Below are 25,624 nucleotides of genomic sequence, written 5' to 3'. Positions count from 1 at the left end.
CGCGGGGCCTCACGGGGATGGTGACATGTGTGAGGTCACGGGGAAGGTGACGTGTGTGAGGTCACAGGATGGTGACGTGAGAGGTCACAGGGGATGGTGACATGTGTGAGGTCACGGGGAAGGTGACGTGTGAGGTCACAGGGGATGGTGACATGTGTGAGGTCACGGGGAAGGTGACATGTGTGAGGTCACAGGCGATGGTGACATGTGTGAGGTCACAGGGGATGGTGACATGTGTGAGGTCACAGGCGATGGTGACATGTGTGAGGTCACGGGGATGGTGACATGTGAGAGGTCACGGGGAAGGTGACGTGTGTGAGGTCACAGGGATGGTGACGTGTGTGAGGTCACAGGGGATGGTGACGTGTGTGAGGTCACAGGGGATGGTGACGTGTGTGAGGTCACAGGGGATGGTGACATGTGTGAGGTCACGGGATGGTGACGTGTGTGAGGTCACAGGGGATGACATGTGAGAGGTCACAGGATGGTGACATGTGTGAGGTCACGGGGATGGTGACGTGTGAGGTCACGGGGAAGGTGACATGTGTGAGGTCACAGGGGATGGTGACATGTGTGAGGTCACGGGATGGTGACGTGTGTGAGGTCACAGGGGATGACATGTGAGAGGTCACAGGATGGTGACATGTGTGAGGTCACGGGGATGGTGACGTGTGAGGTCACGGGGAAGGTGACATGTGTGAGGTCACAGGGGATGGTGACATGTGTGAGGTCACGGGATGGTGACGTGTGTGAGGTCACAGGGGATGACATGTGAGAGGTCACAGGATGGTGACATGTGAGAGGTCACAGGATGGTGACATGTGAGAGGTCACGGGATGGTGACATGTGAGAGGTCACGGGATGGTGACGTGTGTGAGGTCACAGGGGATGACATGTGAGAGGTCACAGGATGGTGACATGTGTGAGGTCACGGGGATGGTGACATGTGTGAGGTCACAGAGATGGTGACGTGTGTGAGGTCACAGGGGATGGTGACGTGTGTGAGGTCACAGGGGATGGTGACGTGTGTGAGGTCACACTGCTCTGGGTCTTGATTATGGAGGGGATCACGTGACTATATGCATTTGTTTAAGCTCAGAGAATAATGTGCCCAAGAGAAGAAATTCTACTCTAAATTGTAAGTGTGACTTAAAGTAGAAAAAACACAACTGGTTGTTTCAAGTAAAAACAGTAACGTTAATAAAGCTTCCCTGATGGCTCAGCAGGTGAAGAATCCGCCCGCAGTACAGGAGACGCAGGAGACTAGGGTTCGATTCTTGGGTCAGGAAGATCCCCTGGAGGAGGGCATGGCAACCCACTTCCGTACTCTTACCTGAAAAACCCCATGGACAGAGGAGCCTGGCTACAGTCCAAAAGGTAGCAAAGAGTCAGACATGACTGAGCACAAGATAAGATTCAAAACAGCCTACGAAGAAGTAAAATATTTTACAATTTCGCAAAGAACTAGAGCAGGTAAAAACGCACGGACAGTCTGAGTTGCGAATTGCCATTGTATCCCCATGGGAGGGGGCAATACACCTGAGAAGGCTGATGGGATAAGTCAAAGATTTGTGTAGCAGCTCTAGGCAAAAAAAGCACGGCGGGAGTGGAAGGTGACGGCACCTATCGGTAGAGCTAAAGAGGAAATCTGGGAAAATTCAATCAGGAAGTGGTGAAAAGAGGAAAAAAGAAAATACGGCTAATAAAAAACTAATGAGATAACAGATCTGACCTTAACCCCCTTGAAAATTACATTAAATGTAAATGGTCTAAAGACTCCCAATAAAAGATGCTAAGACTGGAAAAAGAAGCAGATCTCAACCGTGCGCTTGTATATCATGCGAAATAACTGGGCTAGGTGAATCACTAGCTGGAATCCAGACTGCCAGGAGAAATGTCAACAACCTCAGATATGCAGATGGTACCACTCTAATGGCAGAAAGTAAAGAGGAACTAAAGAGCCTCTTGATGAGGATGAAAGAGGAGAGTGAAAAAGCTGGCTTGAAATTCAACATTAAAAAAACTAAAATAATGCCATCCAGTCCCATTCAATTCAGTTCAGCTCAGTTGCTCAGTCGTGTCTGACTCTTTGCAACCCCATGAATTGCAGCACGCCAGGCCTCCCTGTCCATCACCAACTCCCAGAGTTCACCCAAACTCATGTCTATCGAGTCGGTGATGCCATCCAGCCATCTCATCCTCTGTCGTCCCCTTCTCCTCCTGCCCCCAATCCCTCGCAGCATCAGTCTTTTCCAATGAGTCAACTCTTCGCATGAGGTGGCCAAAGTACTGGAGTTTCAGCTTTAGCATCAGTCCTTCCAAAGAACACTCAGGGCTGATCTCCTTTAGAATGGACTGGTTGGATATCCTTGGACTCTCAAGAGTCTTCTCCAACACCACAGTTCAAAAGCATCAATTCTTTGGCGCTCAGCTTTCTTCACAGTCCAACTCTCACATCCATCCAGTCCCATCACTTCATGGCAAATAGAAGGGGAAAAGGGGAAGCAGCGGCAGATTTTATTTTCTTGGCTCCAAAATCACTGCAGATGGTGACTGCAGCCATGAAATTAAAAGACGCTTGCTCCTTAGAAGAAAAGCTATCACAAATCTAGACAGCATATTAAAAAGCAGAGACATTACTTTGCTGATAAAGGTCCATCTAGTCAAAGCTACGGTTTTTCTAGTAGTCATGTATAGATGTGAAAGCTGGACTGTAAAGAAAGCTGAGCACCAAAGAATTGATGCTTTTGAACAGTGGTGTCGAAGAAGACTCTTGAGAGTCCCTTGGACTGTTAAGATCAAACCAGTCAATCCTAAAGGAAATCAACCTTGAATATTTATTGGAAGGAGTGATGCTGAAGTTCCAATACTTTGGTCACCTGATGTGAAGAACCGACTCACCGGAAAAGATCCTGATTCTGGGACAGATTGAAGGCAAGAGGAGAAGAGGGTAACAGAGGATGAGACAGTTAAATAGCATCACTGACCAACAGACATGAGTTTGAGCAAACTCTGGGAGATAATGAAGGACAGGAAGGGCTGGTGTACACAGGGTCGCAGCCAGACATGACTTAGTGACTGAAGAACCATCACCACCACCACGTGCTGCCTACGTGAAATGAGAAAGACACAGGCAGACTAACAGTGTCGTATCTTTCTGCCTTCTCATACTGTTCATGGGGCCCTCAAGGCAAGAATACAGAAACGGTTTGCCATTCTCTTCTCCAGCGGACCACACTGTGTCAGAACTCTCCACCATGACCCGTCTGTCTTGGGTGGTCCTGCACAGCATGGTTCATAGTCTCACTGAGTTACTGAGATAGTGAAGGAAAGCGAAGCCTGGAGTGCTGCATTCCATGGGGTCTCAAAAGAGTCGGATGTGACTTAACGCCTGAACAACAGATTAACAGTAAAAAGACGGAAAGAGCCAACAGCAGGACTAAACCTAAGAGGTCTGGCGTGGCTATTTTAATATTTACATAGATCGGAAATGGATAAGTTCCATGAAAGATATAAATTACCGTGGCTTGAAGGGGATGAAAGAGAAATCTGAATAGTTCTATACCTCAACTAACAGAAGTGAAGTGAAAGTGAAGGTTGATCAGTCGTGTCTGACTCTGCCACCCCATGGACTGTCCATGGAATTCTTCAGGCCAGAATACTGGAGTGGGTGGCCTTTCCCTTCTCCAGGGGGTCTTCCCAACCCAGCAATCAAAGCAGGGTCTCCTGCATAGCAGGCAGATTCTTTACCAACTGAGTATGAAAACTGCAGGCCCAAGTGCGTTCCCTGGTGAAAGAACGCTTAGGACGGAAACAACATCAACCTTAAACTCTTACAGAAAATAAACGAGAAAGGACATTAGTGTATCATCCTACAAAACCAGCAAAGACACTGGAGGCAGACTGCGGATAATTAGCCTTCATAAATGCAAAATTCCTTACGAAAATACTAGCAAATTAAATACAGCAATATACAAAATGGTAACACATAATGACCAAGTGGAGTTTATCCCAGGAATACAAGGGTGGCTCAACATTTAAAAATTAACTGATGCAATACACCACATCAATACGTTAATGAGAAAACCCAACCACTTCAACAGAAGGACAAAAGTGTAGTCCCACTTATACAAGGGCGTCCACGGCAGCGCGATGCCAAGAGCCATGCTCAACCAGCGCTGGTGGCAGGTCCACGGCACGGGAGAGCGACCCAGCGGCTACGAGGCCCAAGCACCCTCGCTCGGAACCACAGGGATGAACGGACCTCAAGACACAGCAAGCGAAAGAAGGCAAGAGCAAGAGATGCCATTCTGTGCAGCCCCCCTTGCGCAGCAGCGACTGTGACCGGAAGCTGGTGTGTGCTGGCCGGGGCTGGGGTAGGGGCGATCCGGGACAACTTTGAGGGGAGCAAACTGTCGCGTAAACTTGACTGTGCTGCTCGCCGAATCACAGTGACCAACCTCATCACCTGTACGCTCGAAACGGGCACATTTTATTCTGTGTAAACACTTACATAAACAGAAGGTGGGAAGGGTAAGGCAGAACTGCCCCCCAGCACAGGCGAGTCTCAGAGTCTCTCTGCTGATGCTACAGCTAGACTGGAGTGCGGACAGCCTGAAGGTTTAGGTGACGGACAAACGTCCCCAGAGGACAGAAAACAGATCTCAGGCTGCCTGCAGCTGGCGGGGGGGGGCGGTACCCACAAAGAGGTGTGAGTGTCCCCAGGGTGAGAGACACATCCTCTCTGACTGTGCTAACGGCCCCACAGCTGGTCTCAAATGGGTACATCTCATACCCGTGTCACTGGGGTATGTAAGTCACACCTCAATAAAACTGGCTTAAGAAGAAATCTCAGGGCATTGGGTGGTGAGGGTTAAATGGGACACTGCAGGGGGCCGGGGAGGCCACCCCTGGAGGCCCTCAGGGGCCAATCTCAGATGACACCGGGGGTGCTGGCTGGCCCCCAGGGCAGCCTTTGGGGCGCACAACAGGACAGACCCCTGGTGCTGGGCCCCCTCTCACCTGAGCTGCCAGGATGCTACCTCAAAAGAGAGAGGACCCCCCGACCCAGGCAGGGCCCCCCACCCTAGACAAGCCGGGGTTTTTGCTGCACTCTCATGGGGTGATACCCCTGCCCCCAGGCCAGGAGGCAGTGTGGGGGGTCGGCAGGGGGCCTGCAGAACCAACCCCATCTTCTCCCTTCTTAGCGGGACCCCCAAGTGAGCTCCTGTGGGCTCTGAGCTGCGGGTGGGAGCAGTGATTGCCAGGAAGCCCGGGGGCCTGCTGGAGAGACGCCCCGCTGTGTAGAGGGGTGGATATCGCAGGCTTGGCCCCCCAGCCGTAAGATGGGTCAGCGGCCACACTGACCTCACAGGTCATGCCGGGCAGGGGCAGGGCCAGGGCAGGACTTGGTCCTTCTGCACGCAGACACCACGTGCAGCCTCTGATCGGAGTGGGCGGAACCTGGGAACAGACGTGGAGCCGCGTGCCAGCACCCGCTCCTGAGCACCGCCAAGTCCACCCTGCATCCAGGCGTGGGGACAGCGGGCAGACCCGGAGGAGGAGCAGAGCCATGCTGGGCCACCAGCAGCGTCCACGTGCATCCGCAGGACACCCTGAGGCGGTCCTTGCCCGGGAAAGGATTAACATGGAAGTATGTGGTTGGTGTGTAAATACCCAGGCGCCCAGGTCTCAGATGCCCACGGGGAGCACACCTGCCTGCTGACCCAACACCTGCACAGTGAGGGCAGAGCAGGCCTGCAGGCCAGAAGGTGGTCAGACCACAGAGAACAGGGGAGGGGCCCAGGGCGGCGTGGGTCCCCACTCTGTGGCTCATCCCCCGACGGGATGTGGATGAATCAACCAGGGCATCTCCCTGATAGATGGCACTGCCAGACCTGCCCGGAATGGAGGAGACACATGGGCTGGGAACAGGAACCCAGAGGGGGCTGTTGGAGAACTGAGATGCATTTGCTCATCTGTAACGGTCCATTCCTCGATTTCTAAAAGCAGGGGCCCAGCGAGCAGGGGCTGCCAGCGGCTCTTCAGGGGATGAGGCTGGGGCTTCGGTCTCTGGCTCCTTCACGGCCCTGCACGCAGGGTGCTGGTCAGAAGACCCCTGAAGGTCACTCAGGCCACCCTCTCCCTTGGCCAAGAAGGAGAAGGGACTCCAGAGAGACCAAAAGCTCCAGAAGTCCACCTTCAAACACTCCAGATTCCACCAGCTTGGAGCCCTGCCCTGCCTTTGTCCGGGTGCCAGGAGAGGGGCACCTGGCTATCGAGCAGCCCGTGGAGGGTGTGAGGACGTCGCCCGCCTAGATTCAGCCAGTGCACAGTGGGGGCCTGGGGTCTGGGGAGCCAGCACCCAAGGAGCAGCCTGCCACTGGGGATGGGCCCTCTCCGCCTGCCCGGCCCCACAACCCTCTTCCCAGCACACCTGGCACCCAGCAATGCCAGCCACGTCACTGCCGATAACCTAGATTTTAACCAAGAAATAACACCCTCCCCTCCCTGCCCCACTTATGGGCTCACCGAGGAGAACACCCAGACCGGAGCCTCGCAGGTCAGCTGGAGGCAGGGCCGCTCCCAGGCCCACTGTCCCTCCAGTCTCCCAGCTTGCCATCACCACCCTGTCTGCCTCCAACACCCCAGGGGTGTGGGGTAAGGGGATCCAGGGACCGCGGGACACAGGCATGCAGGACTTGCTGAGCCGTGCCCGCCCCGGAGGACTCAGCATGTGGTCTCAGGGGAAGAGGGGCTGGGGAGAGGGCCCAGGCACAGTCAAGGCTGTGGGGCAGCTCGGTCTCCCAAGCCCTCCCCGGGCTGTCCACGGCCACTGTCCCTTGGCCTCTCAGAAAATCCCAGATCACAGGAGATGGCCAGGCTTGTGCACCCAGAGCAGCAGGTGCCCCCAGACGAGCTACTGCCCTGCCCGCACACCAGCACCAGCCTCAGCACCCTGCCCCGTCTCTCCCCGTCTCCGACTCGTCAATGCCTGAGGCTGCAGAGCAGGGCGGGCTGAGCAGGGAAGACCCTGGGGAGGCAGCTGTACCAGGGCCCTTGTTGGTTTGGCATCGCACCTCCAAGGACCACAGGTGGGCAACCCCGCCCCGGGCCCTCAGCAGGTTTGGCCCTGACCCCTCCGCTGAGCCCTGTCCTGCTGCCGGCGTGTGTGTGTGTGTGTGTGTCTGTGTGTGTGTGTGTGTGGTGGTCCTTAGAGGCTGCACATCCCAGGGAAGGGGCTTGGGAGCCACCCCAGCTCCCTCTGGGCACCGCCTGGGGGCTGCTGGGGCGGGAGTGGGCAGAGGGAGCTGCCCAGGCCTGACCCACACCTGAGCTTGTGGGTTTCCTGGGGTCTGGAACACCAAGCCCTTCCCTCCACCACGAAGAGGAAAGCCCTGTCCAGATAGAGGCGGTCTGTGTGCTGGCATCCTGCAGAACTCACACATGCGTGACAAAAACATGTTCAAATAAAGTACTGCCCTCCAGGGAAGACGACACCCGAGCCCACGGGAGCTGTCCAGGGCACCGCCACCCCTGCAGCTCTGAAAGAGACCCCGGGAGGGGCCCAGGTGGGCCAGACCAGAGCCGAGACCCAGCCACCCCGTCCTCGGCCGCTGGGGACCGGCTGTCCCAAGGGCCTGAGTTGGCCGGTGCTCCTGGCTCCCCGTCCCCATTCCCCCAGGACTGACGGACCTGCGCCTGCCTGGAGGTGGAGGAGTGGAAGGCGGCAGGCGGGGAAGAGGGGGAGCGGACAGCATTGGCCCCATCGGGGCGCGAGGGCACGGGCAGTCTCAGGAGAGGAGAGAGTCTCCGAAGTGCCCCAGGGCCCAGCTCTGGGAGGTGCCTCCCCACTGGCACCAAGCTTCCGGCCAGCCAGTCACTGGACTCGGGCCTCGCATGCAAATCAGGCCAGGCGGCGGGCCAGGCACACAGCCGGTCTTCGGGGAACGCGGAAGGCAGAGGGGGACACACCAGGGCCTCGATGTTGGGGCCCTCCACCCACGAACCCTGAACCCTCTCCGGGGTCCGTGAGGAGTTTACAGGCAGCACCAGGAGTCTCAAGTTAGGGTGTGCCGGCTTTATGATCCCAAAGGTGGGAGTCCTTCCGAGACAAGAGCAGGGAGGCACTCGTTGCACTCAGGAGGCACTTCCTGACCCGCCCCGGGGTGTTGGCCGCAACTTCGAGGCTCCAAGGACACTCTAGCCTCGAGGTGAAAGCACGTGGGAGGGGCAAAGGGCGGAGGTCAAAGGTGACAGAGATGGATCTGAGGGGGCAACCTCACTGACAGAGCAACTGAGGCCTCAATCAGGCGAGGGGCCAGCCAGGGCTGTATGGTGCCCTGTGAGCCCTCGGGCAGGTCCCTGGTCCACCAAGGCCCAGAGTCTTTTTCACCTGTCCAGAGAGAGTCCGGGTCCTGGCCCAGGCGCTCCGCTGCAGCTAAACTTTTTCAGAGCCTCCCATCCCACCCAGTGTCGACTTTATACAAAGTCCTCAGCTAAGGCCTTGCAAGAGGGACCCAATTCCTGCCGGTGCTTCGGGGTCAGCTCCCGCCAGCTCGTCCGGTCTGAGCCGGGACTGACCCCTGCACGCCTCGGGCACAGTGGCCGCCCTGAGGTGTCCCAGCCCTGGGACGTGCCTGTCTCCCCACCAGGCTGTGAGGCCACGGGTAAGGCCTGGTCAGCCTCAGTGCCCACACGGGAGGTGCCTGGAGGGCCCCGGCCATGCCCGTGGGCGGGAGGCCACAGTGGCGGTGGAGGCCAGGCCCGCCACGCGTTACCTGCATAGCTGCCCGTGGCCTTGATGTACATCTGGCCGTACTGCTCCTCCACCATGGTGTCGTAGGCCTCGTCGTCCTCCTCATCCTCCTCGTTGTGGTAGGAGGTGGGGCTGTCCGTGGTGGGCAGGCTGCTGGCCCCGGGGCTGGTCCGCTCCCCCTGGGAGTACGGCGCCTGCTGGATGCTGGGGATGAGGGTGGCCAGGCTGGGCACCCCGTAGTAGGAGACGCGGGGCAGCTTGAGAGGGGCCGTGCCCGCGGCCACTGCCGGGCCGGCGGCCACCGCTGCGCCATCCCGGGGCCCCGTCTCCAGAGGGCGCTTGGCGGCCAGGCCCGGGCCGGCGGCCAGAGGCAGCTCCAGGGCTTCGTGCTTGACGCGGGTCAGCAGCGGGATGGGCACGGAGGGGGACACGACATAGGGAGGCGCGGCGGCCGGCTGCAGCTGGTTGCAGGGGCTCTGGGGCTCGGAGCTGGCGTCCTCGATCATGGTGGTCTGCGAGTCGCAGTGGGGCGAGCTCACCTTGAACATGAGGTCGGTGCCGCGCTCCACGATGTGCTGGATCTGCAGGAAGCCGGCCGTGTACATGACCACGAGCTGCTCGCTGGCCGCCATGGTTAGCCTGCCCGTGTAGCAGAAGGACAGGATCTGCTGGAAGCAGGCGGGCGGCACTGTGCCCGGCAGCTCGAAGGCGCTCTTGCTGTTGCCGCTGAACAGGTCGCGGAAGTAGAGGCTGCTGGCGGCCAGGACGGCCCGGTGGGCCTTGAAGGCCTGGCCCTTGACCACGATGGACACATCGCAGTAGAGGCCCAGCAGACGCTGCTCGTTGAGGCAGCCGAGCACCGTGTTCCCGAAGTTGGGGATCTCGATGTGCAGCATCTGCGACATGGCGGGAGGCAAGGGGGCGTCCTCAGACTCTCAGCGGGGGAGCCGCCGGGTGGGGCGCATCTGCGGGAGACAGGGCGTGTACGCGGGGGTCAGGGTCGGGCTCCTGGACGTCCAGCGGCCGGGCCACGCTCCACGCCACCCGGCTCTGCCCCAGCGCCCGCCTCCCCTGTCCCCAGCTCCGGGGCACCCCAGCCTTGCCCCAGCCACGACGCGCCAGACCAGGTCTGGCCGCAGACCCAGCAGCAGCGGGACCCTGGCAGAGCTCTCAGCGCTGCCCAGGAGCCCCAGCCGGGTTCCCAACCAGGTGTCTGTGTGGGTGCCCCCATGCCACCCCAGGGCAGAGCGCAAGAGCCCCTGAGGTGCGGAGACACGCCGTCCTGGCGGGGCCCCGGGAGGAGAGGCCTGGAGAGAGAAGACGGGGCACACAGAAGGACAGGACAGGCCGGCCAGCCACAGCGCCGGAGGGGCAAGGGCAGCGGGCCTCTGTCTGTCCGCACAACTCTTCTCCCAGGAAAGTTAGCAGCAAAGGGAGGGGCCAGAACCCAGAGCACGGCGATCGGGGTTGGGGGGGGTCCTCTCGGAGGCTTTGGTTTCGGTTTGCTCTTTTCCTTTTCTCTTAGAGCAGCCATGCAGAGAGCCGCCGGGGGTAGGGGGGAAGTCCTGCCCCTGCAGGGTGAGAAGCAGCCCCCCTCAGCCCCCTGGAGAGGCGGGCAGGGGTGGGGGGGCGCCCAGAGAAGGGAGCTGGGGCAGGGAGAACTCAGTCGCTCCGCCGTCTCTGCTTCCCTCCGAGCAAAGGAGACTGCGGACTCCCCAACCCGAGCTGCAAGTCCGACTCCGGGACCCAGCTCCCCCCCATCCGAGTTGCCTGGGGATCGGGGCAGTCAGTGCTGGAGTTGGGAGCCTGTCGCAGCCCCACCTGCGTGCCCTCCTGGGCCCCCCACCCCCACCCCGCCGGTTCCTGCTGCCAGCCAATCCCTGCTGGCTTGCTCCCAGCCCAGGTGACTAGAGGGGTCCTGGGGGAGACAGAGGAGGGCCCAGCGAGGGCTCAGATGCCGCCAGGGGTGTGCTGCCAGCCCCCGGGGTCTGGAGCCAGACTCCCCCGGGCCCGATGGGCTGGAGAAGGGCCGGCCCAACTCCACGCAGTCAGAGCCCGTACAAAGGGCCGCTCTGTCCCGCGGGAGGAAAGTGCGGGCATCCGGCGAAGGAGGGCGGAGCGCGGAGACAGGAGTTGGGCAGGTGGGCAGCTGCTGGGGGGCGACGGGGAGAGCCCGCAGTACCTCCCCCCGCCCCCCCCCCCCGCACCCCCGGCTGCGGAGAAGTTGCTGGCCCGGCCGGTGGCACCGGCGGCGGGGAAGACCTACCTTTGGCCGCTGCCGCCGTGGCCCCAGCACTGCCCACTCAGCCTGGCAGGGGCAGGCTCGCCCGCACGCCCGGCCGCCCGCAGCCACCAGCTGCTCCGGGAATGCAGCAAACGGAGCGGGAGCCCTTGGGGTGGGGAGGGCGAGAGGAGCCGGGAGAGGAGGAGGAGGAGGGGGGCGGGGGGGCGCGAGTCTCGGCGCGGGGCTGGGCCGCGGCTCAGCTGCACCCAGCCCGGCTCTCCGGGGCAGCGCGCAGCATCCAAATGAAGAGGCCGGATGCAGACGGACATTCAGGCAGCTCTCGGGAATGAATAGCCGCCTTTGATTTGGGAGCCGAAGTAAATGCCAGCTCCCAGCCCCGGCTTTAAAAAACAGTGGAGTGCTGGTGCCAGAGGAATGCACGGCTCCGGGTGTTGGTACAAGACAGACTTTTGATGACTCACTGCAATGCAAACAAAGATGGCAGAAATACTGTACTGTACGCGGGGAGACGCTTCGTGGTGCCACGGCAACTGAGACAGCCTGGAAATTTATAGTGCAGTTTTGCATATGAATTACCCAGTAAACTGCCACCCTGCCACCCAGTACAGCCAGAGTGTCAAAGCATTTAAACTATTCCAAACAGTCTGCTGGGCTGGCAGAGCCGCCTGACTCCTGGGGAGGGGTGGGGGGTGGCTGGGGCGGGCAAGGGGGCAGGGAGGCCAGGGGGTCCGACAGACAGAGAGCAGAAGCTGGTGAGAGAGGGGAGCCCAGAAGGGGAGGGAAAGAAGGGAAACGAGCAGAAAGGGGGGAGAGAGAGAGGAGCCAGGAGGAGGAGGAGGCGGCCCAGGGCCCCGCCCCCAGTGCCCCCCTCCCCACTTCCTGGGGTCTTGGGAGCCGTGATGGTCCAGCCCCAACACCCCCACCCCACTCACCCACCCAGGGAGCCAGTCGGCACCCCAACTCCCTCCGCCTTGGCCAGGACAGCTCTTAGAGTGGTGCAGCTTTGTGCTGGCAGCTGGGGCCAGGCCCGCTACAGACAGCAGGCAGGAGCCCTCTGAAGAACCTGCCCTGGTCCCTGGTGGACTTGGCACGGGGAGGCGGCAGGTCACCCGTGTGGCCCCACACTGTCCATGGACCGCTGAGCCTGTGCCTGGCACGCTGCCTGCCCTGCTAAAGAGAGGACAGTGCCCCCCAGCCCGCCCCACCGCATGGCTGGATTCGTGGGCCCAGGGGCAGACCACTGGCCTGCCACCCACGGGGCGGCCGCCTGCAGGCAGGGGCTGCGCTGAGACAGGAGACGGCCAAGGCAGGCCTGGTCCCCGCAGCGCCCAGCATCACGGCCATCAGGGAGGCATCCCGCATGGTCCCCTCCGCGGCATCCGGAGAGAAGGAAACGGCCATCTGGCGCCTCTCCATTCACACCCCACGGGGCTCGGCTTCCAAGAGAGAAAGACCGTAGGAAAAGCCGCCGAATGGAGAGCAGGAGGAAGTCCAGGTGTGGGGAGCCCGCCCAGGGAGCAGCAGCCGCAGAGGCAGCTTTGCGCATCCTGTGTGGGGCCTGTGACAACTCCAGGGTGAGGGCGACGCAGGCCCGTGTGGGCATCGTTCACAGAAACGGCGCCCACTCGGCGCTCTGGGGACCTGGGGGCCACGTGGGCCGAGGACAGCGGGGTCCGGCCGGGCCTCCCCTAGCTCGAGGCTCAAGTGGGGCAGCCGCATCCTGGCGAGGCATTGAGGACCCTTCTTCCCCGCGCGGTCAGCCCCCTTGGCGGCCTCTGCATCTGGGCCGCAGCCATATCGCGGGTCCACACAGACACCCATGTCTGCACACCTCTGCTCACGTGTCCCCCCTGTCCATAGCATCGCCAGGCGCCCCCGGACTGGGCTCCCGGTGTCCTCCTGGTGGTCCCCCTTTGCTGGGGCCTAGGTGAAGTCCACCGGCCCCAAGATACAGGGCTGGGGCCTCAAGTGAGGGGTCGCAGGCACAGCCCCCCGCACCCACCCAGCCACAGAAAGCGGGGCAGACTGGGCACAGAGGAAGCCAACCTGGGGCAACAGGGGGAAACTCAGGTCAAAGAACAGCAGGACCCGTGATGGGCAGGGACACGCAGAGAGGCACGCCCTCCACGAGCTCTCCCCGCCACCTGCAGGTGCCACCTCCACAGGGAAGTCCTCCAGGTGCCACACAGGAGCTTGGTGACGCTGGGGTGGGTCTGCCCGACACCTGATGGGCATTTAACCCCGTGCTGGGAATGGCCAGGGAGGGCTAAGTAAGGGACGGGCTGTGCTGCCCAGGAACATACACCGCAGTGGGGACGGGCCTCCCACATAGCCCCCTGCACCCACTGCTGGGAGACTCCCAAGGGGTCTCTTGAGCTAGATGGGGCTCTTGTGCCGTGAGAGGGGAGCGGTGACCTAGCCTGGCGGGGGTGGGCAGAGGCTGCAGAGGCACAGTGGGCACTAGCCCCAGAGGGTCTCAACTGCCCAGGGCTGGGCAGGGAGCAGCCAGATCCCCAGCTGAGAGCAGGGGCCGGGGTGCAGCCTACGGAGCTGTCCCCTTCAAGAGCATGTCCCGGTTCCACTGGGCACTGCCCCATGGGCTGGGCCACCTCGAACGCAGGTGCCGTGGCCTCTATCTAGCAAAGGATGCCCACCCGGGATGGGGGTGGATCACCCTCCTAAGGCGGCCGCAGGGTCATGGGAGACAACGTTATTAGCAAGTGCCCAGCTGGAGCCTGGCACAAGCAATGTGTAAAATCCATCTGGTGACGCTCCCTGCTGGGACCGCCCCCACCGCCCCCGCCACCCCAGCTCTGCTGCGTGGGCCTCCCCCGGGGGCTGCGGCCAGACCATTCGCCCAGAGAGGGGCCACTGCTCTCCCCTGTGAGGTGACAGGCCGCCTGGTCCCCGGGGACGGGGACAGCCAGCCCTGCTGTTGCCGTGTCCTCAGGCCACCTGCGAGGGTGAGGCGGCTGCCCCAGCCGCCCAGCCCGGGACAGACAGCCCAGCCCGAGCTGGTTTCAGGTTGCTTTCTTAGAAGCCTCAGCCGGAGCGAGAACAAAGCTGAACTTTAGGAGAAAAGAATAAAATAAAGGCTTGGTTTACACACCCAGGCCAAGAAAGCAGGACAAGCCCAGGGCCAGCCTGCGGGCAGCGGCAGAGGAGAGAGAGGCGGGGGACCCAGGCGGCCTCCCCTTCCCACCCCCACGTGACTGCCTCTTCCTTCTGTGCCTCAGCTTCCCCTCCTCTTCTCTTCCCTTCACAGCCGGACTCCTGGGCTGGCTACTTACAGAAGGTTCGGAAGACGTGGAGGGAACATCCGAGACCCCGAACTTCTCTCATCCCGGCTGCCCTCAAAGCCACTGCGCCATGGAGCCCTCCCCCTCATAATGCCTTTCAGAATGGAACTTGCTTTGGGAAACCCCAGCTGACACCACAGAGCCAGAGTCCAGCCCATGCAGCTGTGCCAGTATTGGGGGGGCGGTCCCACTCCACACAGACCCCAAGAGCTCCCAAGGAAGAAGTGGGGGGCGGGGGGGATTCTCTTCTGTGAGCCCTCCCTCAGGTTCAGCTGAGAGCTGGACCTGGAACGACGGCTTGTCCACCAGAGCACAACCAGGCACCCTGCAGGCAGTGTGGCCCCCAGATGGACGAGAGAAGGACGCGGGGGTACGGGCCCCAAGAGTGCAGACACACACGCACACGGGGGCCGAAGGGGTATCCAGGGGCGGCGGTGTCGGAGTTCACCCACCCCAGATCCCAAAGAGCCTCCCGCAGCAGGGGCACGGCGGAGGAACGCACCGTTTCATTTCTGCAGGATCGCTACCAGTGAGGGAAAGGGAGGCGAGATAAATTACATTAAATAAAAATTATTTTGCAGGATTTAATTTTACCAATCTAATCAGAGGTCTGGACCTTGGCAAATGCACAGCCATTAAAGGCACCCACTGCAGGGGAGGGGGGGGCAGGTGTGCCAGGAACATTCTGGAAGCAGTAAAAGGAGCACCTCCGGCCCCCAGCCCAGGGCCCATCCCCTTGGCAGCCCTACTGCCCAGCCTCCAGGCCCTGCACCTCAGGACCTCGGCGGGGGGTGGGAGGGCAGCCGGCCTGGCGACCGGAAGGCAGGGCACTGTAGAGTCAGGGCCAGGCCCCAGTGGCCATGTCCGCCAGGACCACGTCTGTCCTGCAGGGCGGCAGGCAGGTTCCTGAGTCAGCACGAACACACGTGGGCACATCAGGGCCCCAGGAATACACTCAGGTCTCCACCCAGAGGCCACAGGAGAGCGTGGGGGGCAGGGGAGGGCTCCTCCTGGCCAGCTGCCATTGGAGCAACGGCCTGGCTTCCCCGTTGCAGCCCAGTCTCCAGTAAGCCGGCTCTCTGACACTCCAGCTCCAGTCCCTGGCTGATGCTCTGCTTCTCAGAGGGGCAAGGGGGAAGCGGCCTGGGGGCTGACCCTTGGGAGGCCCAGGTGCCCGGGTGAAGCAAGGCTGCTCAGTCAGGCGTGCCAGCCCCCCAAGAGGTGGGTGAGGTCCCACTCAGTGTGAGCCTCAGGTTTGCATTAAACTTTTAACACCTCCCCAGGCAGGGCTGGGCCGCCACGGGGCTGCTAATGGAAGGGCCAGGGCAGGGCAGCAAAGCTCCGGGTGGGGTGTCAGCTGCCAGGAGCCTCTCCCCCTGGTCTCCACCTGTGTGCTCGGCTCCCAGCCCTATTTCCTCCAAGTGGGTGCGGGTGAGGAAGCCGGGGCACTCAAAGGGTGACCTTCCTGCCCAGGCCTCCGGCCGGGACTACACTTGATCACCCACCCACCAGCTGCCTGCTTTCAAAACCCCTCATCCTGGGCAACTTAGGTCACTGGGCAGGGGTGGGAAGGGGTGACCCTGCTGGGCAGAGACACTGGACACTGGGCACTGAGGCCTGGACTTGCCCCTGGTCCCCAGGACTCTGCTGCAGAGCAGAGACTCTGACCTCAGCCTCTGTGCCTGGCAGTCTGAGAGTCCCCAGTGCCCAGGGGAGGGGGTGCACAGGCTTCCAAAACCTCAGGGTCATGTGGGTCCCCGGCTGTGGCTCCACCTCCAACACACCCCCACCCCAGGTCACCGCACCCCAGCCCTACAGGCAGAGGCGAGAGGCCTCCTGGGTTCCGCCAGGCACCTGGGCAGCCTCCACCCAGACCACAGCCTGGACCGGCATCAAGCATAAAAGCCGGTTTTAACTGCACTAACAAATGTTTGCCTGGAAGCTTTTTTTTCTCAAACAGAGAAGGGCAGCCTGCCAGAATCCGCAAATTCAGAAATGTGCTTCCCAGCCCTTCCCCTGCCGCCCCAGGAGGCAGGGCCGGCCCTCAGAGAGAGGGGCAGGCGCAGTTGGCCGGCCCTCCAGAATGATCCCTAGCCCCCTGGGGGCCCAGGGCACCGGACTGGGCACCCACAGCAGGGGCCTCATCGGCCCCACTGGCTATGGGACCCCAGGGGCCAGGCAGGGACGGGGTGGACGCACCATTGGGTGGGCTGCAGGGCCCTGTGCCACACAGCAGGTGGCGTATGCGGTGGGCTCTGACCAGGGTCCAGAATAGGGGTCTGGTGGCCCAGCTCCATCCTACATGCCACTGGGAGGGTGACTTCCTGCCACCAACAGGCCAACCTCTGACCCTCCGCCGGACATTTCGACTTCGGTGTGGGTCGGGGGTCGGGAGCCAAACAAACAGGGTGAGAACCTAAAGAAACAGCAATGGCGCCCAGCAGGAGGACAGGGGCCACCTGGCCAGGAGCCCACCTGGACGCCTGTGTCCCACCGAGCGCTCACTAGCCACCGACGGGTCCAGAAGGCTTGTGAAGAATGAAGCAGTGTTTAGAACAGAGCTGACAATCTCTCCCACCCGTATTTGTAATTTAAATACCATAAGCTTGAAGAGTGTCCCCCTCGGGCATCGTTTAATAACTTAGAAAGCCGGCTCTGCGCCTGCAGACGGCACCTTCTCCTCCCTTGTGGGCTGAAGCAGGGTCTCCCCAGGTGCCCAGGCTCGAGGGCACAGGGCAGGGTCCGGGGGGTGGGGGCGGACTGAGAGCAAGGGCTGCCTGGCATGGGGAGCCGGGCCTCAGGCTGTGGCCGCCCACCATGGTCCCCACAGCACCTCGACGTCCCCTCGGAGGGCCGGCAGGGGTCTTGGAAGCAGCTAGGCCTGGGTGGCGGGTGGCGGGCGGGTGGGGGGCAAGCACGCCAGGCCGGCCGGTCACCCAGCTCATTAACAACAGCGCCTCCATACACACTCCGGTCTTTAATATTCATAGCTCTCTTCATCTGCATATCATGCCATAAATAGTCGAGGTAAGACACAAAGCTCTCCTGCATTTCTAATTATGCTTAAAAATCTAATGTAAATCAGACCGACACAGAAATACTAAATCAGCCACTGGCGGGGGGCGGGGGGCAGCAATTACACTGAGATGGGGGCCACGGAGCATGCACCCCACCTCCACCCTCCCGGCTGGGTGGCTGCGGGTGTACCAGGGGTCCAGGCCCACCCCTGGCTTGGAGCTAGGCAGCGGCGTCCCAGGCCACTCCTGAGCCAGGCTCACCCACGTGGCCCTAAAGCAGAGAGACAGCGAGGGGGCCGGGGACATGCCCGTGGCACCTTAGGGAACCCCCCCCAGCCCTGCCCCAAGGCCGGCCAGCCTGCCCCACTGAGGGGTTCTGGTAAAGAGCCTCCCTGCACCCCCACACCTGAGGCCCCCTGGCCCCACACCCCACACAGGGCCCACGACCCCTCAATCCCGGGCTCCCCCTGCCTCCACACCCTACCAGCTCTACAGAAGAACCTGCCTCCGCGGCAGAGGAGTCAGTCTATGTGTCCCAGCCCCAGGCGAGGCCCGCTCGGGGGAACAGAACTGGGCAGCCGGGAATCGCAGGCAGAGCATCAAGCCACGGAAGGGCGTGGGGACAGGGCTGGAGGGGACAGCGGGTCCCCAGCCCTCCACGGGCAGGAGAGGCCTGGGGCGGCCGTGGCGCTGCCCCCTGGGCCCAGTCCCATCTGCGGGAGACGCAAAGCAGGGCTTCAGAGCAGATGCCCAGGGCCATTCAGAGCCTGTCAGCCCCTGCCACCACGGGTGGGCACCAGAGGGGCGTCCGGGACCCCCACAGGTGGCCCTGACACCAGATCTCAGGGTCTCTGCAACTGGGACAGTAGGGTCACCTGGACGGGGGAGCCCAGGAGGAGCAGGGCCAGAGGCAGGTGACCCAGCCTCCATCAGGGCAGGCATCTGCCTCCCACCCCTCACCCTGGCCCCCAGCTTTCTGGGAAGCCCCAGGGGACAGACTGGCACTCAGCACAACTTCAGCCCAGTCCCGGGCCCCCAAAAGGCAGCCTGGAGTCGGGGCCCAGGGCTGCACACCCGTGCCCATCCTGGAGCATGATGGGAAGGCCACCCGAGGAGCCTGCAGGACGCCCAGGCCCGGGTGACACGGGGGTTACCCCACTGCCTTTAACGAGACGCAGAGACGCCTGCTGCCCGCATCTGCCTGGCATCATGCCCAGACCTATTTTTAAGCCCATTTACTAGAAATCCCACAAATTAAAGGAAATACGGATAATGCAGTCAGAATCCTGGGGGGCAAATAAAAGCTGAACACAGTCAGCTCCAGCTCCTCCTACTCCAGCGTGAGAATCTCAACCACAAACCAGATCTCCCCAAAGTGCTCCGGGGATGCAGGCACATCCTGCGTGAGGAGGGCAGTCCAGCGCACCTGGGGCTGCAGGCCCGAGCCGCGGCCCACGGCAGGGCTGCAAAAGGCAATTACCTCTACGAAAAATAAAGGCAACACATACAAATACCCGACTTTATGGCCCGGGAACGCAGATCACCAGTCACTACTGATAGCATGTCAAGACGGCACGTTCTCTCCCTGAGGTGAGGCCAGGCCCCCAGGACAAGCTGGCTGGCCGAGGTGAAGGGCAGAGAGCCCCAGGCCTGCTGGCCTCCAAGGTCGAGAGTCGTCCTGCAGGCTTACCAGCTTATCCGCGCCTAAAGTTGTCAGGACACATGGCTAGACAGCTCCTGAGGAAAACACATCAAAGGCACAGCTGGGCACCAAGCCTCTGCAGACCCCCAGGAGCCCCGGGGCCTCTCCTCCCAGCCTGCAGGCCTCTGGGGTCCCCTCCCCTGCTCGCTCCACCGGCCAGGTGGCCAGGTGTCCGCTCTCCAGCCACCCCTTCACCAGAGCCTCCCCCCTCTGCATCCTGACACAGTGGGTGCCAAGAGACTGGGGGTTGGGGGTCTGCACAGGTGAAAGGGGAGCCGCGGATGGGGAGGTGTGTGCCTGTGCGTGTGCGCATGTGTGTGTGAATGTGTGTATATGTGCACACACGTATGTGATGCAAGTACACGTGTAAGCAAGTACGTGATTGTATGTGTGCACGCGTGTGTGTGCCTGTGTGCGTGTGAGTACATGCATGTGTGTGAGCGAGTATGCATATGTTTGTGTTGTGTGCGTGTGTGCATGTGTGTGGGTACATGTATGTGTGCATAAGCATGTGTGAATATGTGTGTGCAGGCATGCAAGTACATGTATGTGTGTGCGTGTGTATGTGTGCGTGAGTGTGAGAGAGGCAGAAAGACACAGAGACATCCCCAGATCCCCCTGCCTGAGGTCACCCCATGCATTCTGAGCTGACACACGGTGGGGAAGAGGCCCGCCGGTCCCACCATGTTCCGGGATGGGGCAGACCCTCCCCTGGGGGCCAGGGGGAGGAAGCGGCCCCAGTGGCTCGGCCCCGCCCCAGCCCCGCCTGCCCCCGATGGCCCTGGAAGCCACGCTCACATCCTGCCGGACGCCAGGCGGCCTCCTGCTGCAGGGGTGGGGGCGGGCAGCTGGAACTGGAGCGGGCCACGTGTCCCCCGCTCATCTCCGGGACCACAGAAGGGCCTGCAGCTGACATCCCCAGCTACTGGGAGCTCGCCTCCCTCGATCTTACCGCCCTACAGAGCAAGAGGCTGACATTCATGGGCGGTGGGCAGGCCATGGAGGCGTCACCTCAGCCTGCAGGAGAGGCTGGAGGTAGCGGGAAGGGCAGAGTCCCTGCCGCACCTGCTCCTGTAAGACCACCCCAGCCCCCGGCCCCAATGCCACCCAGTCAGGAAAGGCCAGATGGTGAGGCTGTGCCAGCCCCGTGACGGGCAGGCAGCGGGTGAGGGGCGAGCCCACGGGGACACATGAACATCAATTTCAGGTGGACGGCAGACTGTTCAGAGAATTATCAAAAGCTTGGAAATTAAGCACAATGTCGAATGCTTGACCCTTCGCCATCACAGGGGCCATCCAGGGGATTGTCCCAGGACAAGGACCCCCCACCGTCCAGGAGAATCACCCGTCTGCTTGCATTCCGCCCAGGCTGTGCCCAGCTATGCGCACACTCGTTCATTTTTTTGTCCAGGAAAAATTTCAGAGACTTTTCTCCATAGAAAAGATACCCCTGGGCTTCCCTGGTGGCTCGGTGGTAAAGAATTCGCCTGCTGATGCAGGACACACGGGTTCTATCCCTGAACCAGGGGGATCCCACATACTGTGAAGCAAGTCAGCATCTGTACAAGGATCCTGTCTACCGTCTTTAAACAGCTACACGTGACAGGTGCCCAGGTGGACTCACCTGCAGAAGCAGGTCGAGCGGGTTGTTGGCAAAGTCCCTCAGTCTGCCGGTGTCCTAATGTGTGGTTTGGGCCATGTCCCTTTTCTGCATCGGGGACAGTGTTTACTTCTGTGGCTGAAGCAGTGGCCTCGCCAGTCTCGAGGGAAGCCCTGTCCTCACACTGAAGGCAGAACTTTTTCCTACCTCTGAAAGGTATCCAAGAATTACAGACTCTCTTAAAGAGCTATATCCTTACTTGCTAATAGAGAATGAGCAGTTTTATAAGCCAAATGTTTTCAGAGTTCCTGGAACATAAAGAAACTTCTAATATTTTAAAGAGGCTAGCGTGTAAGGGGGAGGGGACACTTTTCAGAGAAACCACTAGCTCAAAAAGCATCTCCGTGTAATACCCTAAATTTCTGCAATCAAGGGGAATCCTGGGCAAATCAGACTGCTTTGATAATGGGTTAAAAAGACGACACGCTGTCTTTGTCCTGATTTATAAATCCAGTGCATATTTCACTTTCATGATCTGGACGTTTTTTCATGAGAGAAGTAGTTACTCTGGATTTCCTAAACTCCATATACTGTTTCAACCAGAGAAGCTAGCATCACTTCTACGTGATACTCAAGATCACGAAAATCATAAAGTGATAAAGTCAACTACACTGCAGAATTCTGACAAACAGGCATCAATGTTAGTTTTGAATATGTAATACTGGAATACTGCGGTGTTGCTTTAAAACCTCTGACAGATAAAAACAATAACAACCCAAAAACAAAACAAAAAGAAACCCTGTCAGACAATTCTAACGTCTGTCATCTGAAAACTCTTAAGAGATAAACAACACGTGAAAACACTCAGCACCTGAAAAATATTCAACCAGCTAGGAAGGGGGGCACTCCATCTGATGGAGGACCTGCGTGAAAAACCTAAAGGTGACGTCATACCCCAAGGCGAAACACTGCATCCTCCCCCCAACATAAGAACAAAGGAAGCAGGCCAACACTGCACAAGCTCCACGTCCAACTGACAGAAGTCAGGCAAGACGATGAAATGACCGACATATAGTTAGAAAGGGGAAAGAAAACCTATCTCAGTTCATGGACAACATGGTCTTCTACAAAGACAATGCTAAGGAATCAACCAAAAGACTATCAGAACTGAGAAGCAGGTTCAGCAAGGTTGCAGCATATAAGGTCGATAGACTAAAAAATCAAATGCATTTGTATGTATCTACAGTGAACAATCTGAAAATGAAATTCAGTAAGAAATGCCATACATAATGATATCAAAAGCGTAAATGATTTAAGAATAAATTCAACAGAAGAAGTATGAAACTTCCCTCATAGCTCAGTTGGTAAAGAATCTGCCTGCCTGAAGAATCTGCAAGAGACTCTGGTTCAATTCCTAGGTCAGGAAGATCCGCTGGAGAAGGGATAGGCTACCCACTCCAGTATTCTTGGGCTTCCTTCGTGGCTCAGCTGGTAAAGAATCCGCCTGCAATGCGGGAGACCTGGGTTCAATCGCTGGGTTGGAAAGATCCCCTGGAGAAGGGAAAAGGAACCCGCTCTGGTATTCTGGCCTAGAGAATTGGAAAGAGTTGCAAAGAGTTGGACATGAGTGACCAACTTTCACTTTACTTCACTTCAGTATAAAACTTACACTTTGAAAACTACAAAACTTTGAAAGAAACTACAGATTTAAATAAATGGAAAGGTATTCAAGTTCATGGATTAGATGTAACATTGCTAAGATGGCAATACTCCCCCAATTGATCAACAAAGTCAATGCCCTCCTAATCAAAATCCTAGCTGACATCTCTGTAGAAACTGACAAGTTAATTCTAAAATTGATATGGAAATGCAAGGGACCCAGAACAGCCAAAATAACTTGTACAGGAGGAACAAAGTTAGAGCACTCATACCTCCCAATTTCACAACTTACTACAAAGCTACAGTAATCAAGGAAGCGTGATATTGGTTCAGTTCAGTAGCTCAGTTGTATCCGACTCTTTGCAACCCCATGAACCACAGCACACCACCTCCCGGAGGCCACCCAAAACCATGTCCATTGAGTTGGTGATGCCATCCAACCACCTCATCCTCGGTCGTCCCCTTCTCCTCCTGCCCTCAATCTTTCCCAGCATCAGGGTCTTTTCTAATGAGTTAGCTCTTCGCATTAGGTGGCCAAAGTACTGGAGTTTCAGCTTCAACATCAGTCCTTCCAATGAACACCCAGGACTGATCTCCTTTAGGATGGACTGGTTGGATCTCCTTGCAGTCCAAGGGACTCTCAAGAGTCTTCTCCAACACCACAGTTCAAAAGCATCAATTCTTCGGCGCTCAGCCTTCTTCACAGTCCAACTCTCACATCCATACATGACTACTGGAAAAACCATAGCCTTGATTAGATGGACCTTTATTGGCAAGGTAATGTCTCTGCTTTTTAATATGCTGTCTAGGTTGGTCATAACTTTCCTTCCAAGGAGTAAGTGTCTTTTAACTTCATGGCTGCAATCACCATCTGCAGTGATTTTGGAGCCCAGAAAAATAAAGTCAGCCACTGTTTCCACTGTTTCCCCATCTATTTGCCATGAAGTGATGGCACCAGATGCCATGATCTTCGTTTTCTGAACGTTGAGCTTTCAGTCAACTTTTTCACTCTCCTCTTTCACTTTCATCAAGAGGCTTTTTAGTTTCTCTTCACTTTCTGCCATAAGGGTGGTGTCATCTGCATATCTGAGGTTATTGATATTTCTCCAAGCAATCTTGATTCCAGCTTGTGTTTCTTCCAGCCCAGCGTTTCTCATGATATACATTGCATATAAGTTAAATAAGCAGGGTGACAAGATATAGCCTTGATATACTCCTTTTCCTATTTGGAACCAGCCTGTTGTTCCATGTTCAGTTCTAACTGTTGCTTCCTGACCTGCATACAAGTTTCTCAAGAGGCAGGTCAGGTGGTCTGGTATTCCCATCTCTTGAAGAATTTTCGACAGTTTATTGTGATCCACACAGTCAAAGGCTTTGGCATAGTCAATAAAGCAGAAATAGATGTTTTTCTAGAACTCACTTGCTTTTTCGATGATCCAGCGGATGTTGGCAATTTGATCTCTGGTTCCTCTGACTTTTCTAAATCCAGCTTGAACATCAGGGAGTTCACGGTTCACGTATTGGTATTGACATACAGATCAGTGGAACAGAACTGAGAGTCTAGAAATAAACCCATGCATCTATGGCCAACTGACTTTCCAGCAAGGGTGCCAACTGTCGGGGCTGGGGGGGGATTGTTTCAAAATATAGTGCAAGGCTCATGGATAGTCAGATGTAAAAGAATGAAGCTGGACCCTTACCTCACACCATATACAAAACTTAAAAGGAGTCAAAGACCTAAATGTGAAAGTATAGCTAAGACTATAAAATACTTAAGAAAATACAGGGGTAAATGTCTGCGACAGTGGAATCTGAGATACGACACAAAAAGCCCAAGGGAAAGAAAGAGATAAATTAGATTTCATAAACATTTTAAAATTTTGTGCTTCAGAGAATCCCATCAAGAAAGTGAAAAGACTAAGAATGGGAAGGGATATCAGTAAGTCACATTTCTGGCCAGAGACTTGTATCTGGAATATCTAAAGAACTGACAGCTTGACAATTACAAGACACATAACTGAATCTTAAAATGGGCAAAGCGTCTAAAGAGACACTTCTCCAAAGAGATATATAAACGTCCAATATGCACGTGAAAAGACACTGAACATCGTTAGCCGTTACAGAAATGCAAATTAAAACCACACGAAATAGCACCGCACACCCCCTGGAATGGCTACAACAAAAAAAGCAGATGAAAACTGGTGATGATGTGCTGGGATTGTGAAACGGCACAGCCGTTTCCAGAAAACAGTCGGCCAGTTCTTCGAAAGGTTGAACACAGAGTTAACACGTGACCAAGCAATTTCACTCCTAGGTATCTACCCAGAAGAAGTGAATACAAATGTTCATGCAAAAGCTTACGCATGAATGCTCACAGCACCATTATTCACAACACCCCCAAACTGCAAACACCACGAAATGTCCATCAATGGGGAAACAGATAAACAAAATGTGGTCTCCCAATACGACGATGTATTGCTCACCACAGAAAAGAATGAAGTGCTGATTCATGCTACAACATGCTGCTGCTGCTGCTGCTGCTGAGTCGCTTCACTCGTGTCTGACTCTGTGCAGCCCCCCAGACGGCAGCCCACCAGGCTCCCCCGTCCCTGGGATTCTCCAGGCAAGAACACTGGAGTGGGTTCTTCTCCACTCCAACGCATGAAACACTGGTGAACCTTAAAAAAAGATGATGGTAAGTGAGAAAACTAGACAAAAAAGGTTGCATGTTATACGGTTCCATTTATATGAAGTGTCCAGAACAGGCAGTTTACAGAGACATAAAGTAGACCAGTGTTTGCCAAGAACTAGGAGCAGCGAAGGTTAGAGAGAGATGGAGGAAATGAGAGTGACTGATGAAAGGATGAGGTTTCTTTCTGGAGTGATGAAAATGTTCTAAAATTGATCGTGGTGATGGTTACACAACTCTTAACAGACTAGAAACCACTGAATTTTACATGGTATGGAATTATATCTCAATAGAGCTGTTACTAAAACACAGATACATCAAAATAAAATTTTATAAAACATTCAAGTGACCCCCTGGAAGGCAAGAGAAAAAAACAGAGAAATAATCAAGAAACAAACAGGATCAAACAGAGAAACAAACAGAATCAAAAAATAAAAAAGCAGATTTAAGCCCCAACATATCAGTAATTCCATTAAATGTAAACGACCTAAATAGACCAATTAAAAGACAGAGATTGAGCAGACTTTTTTTTTTTTTAGACTCAATAATATGCTGTCAACAAGAAACTCACTTCAAGTATAATGATAAAGGCAAGTTTGAAAAGTATATATAGGGACTTCCTGGTGGTCCAGTGGTTAGGAATTCGCCTGCCAAT

General features: G+C 57.4%; 1 protein-coding gene across 3 annotated transcripts in view; it reads right to left on the bottom strand.

The window, feature by feature from the left end:
* The window catches only part of NACC2 (NACC family member 2), an 82,918-nt gene that overhangs the window by 29,792 nt on the left and 27,502 nt on the right, over positions 1-25,624 (bottom strand). For 2 of the 3 annotated variants that reach the window (XM_069579923.1, XM_069579926.1), the window contains one exon: positions 8,781-9,723. In XM_069579923.1, the coding sequence (XP_069436024.1) occupies positions 8,781-9,663 (883 nt within the window). In that variant the 5' untranslated portion in view covers positions 9,664-9,723. Of the gene's footprint in view, positions 1-8,780; positions 9,724-11,024; positions 11,464-25,624 lie in introns of those variants that run through there. The other variant, XM_069579925.1, reaches the window with a different exon arrangement.

Source organism: Ovis canadensis, chromosome 3, assembly GCF_042477335.2.
Source record: "Ovis canadensis isolate MfBH-ARS-UI-01 breed Bighorn chromosome 3, ARS-UI_OviCan_v2, whole genome shotgun sequence".
NCBI lineage: Eukaryota > Metazoa > Chordata > Mammalia > Artiodactyla > Bovidae > Ovis > Ovis canadensis.
This window is presented reverse-complemented; position numbering and strand designations above follow the sequence as displayed.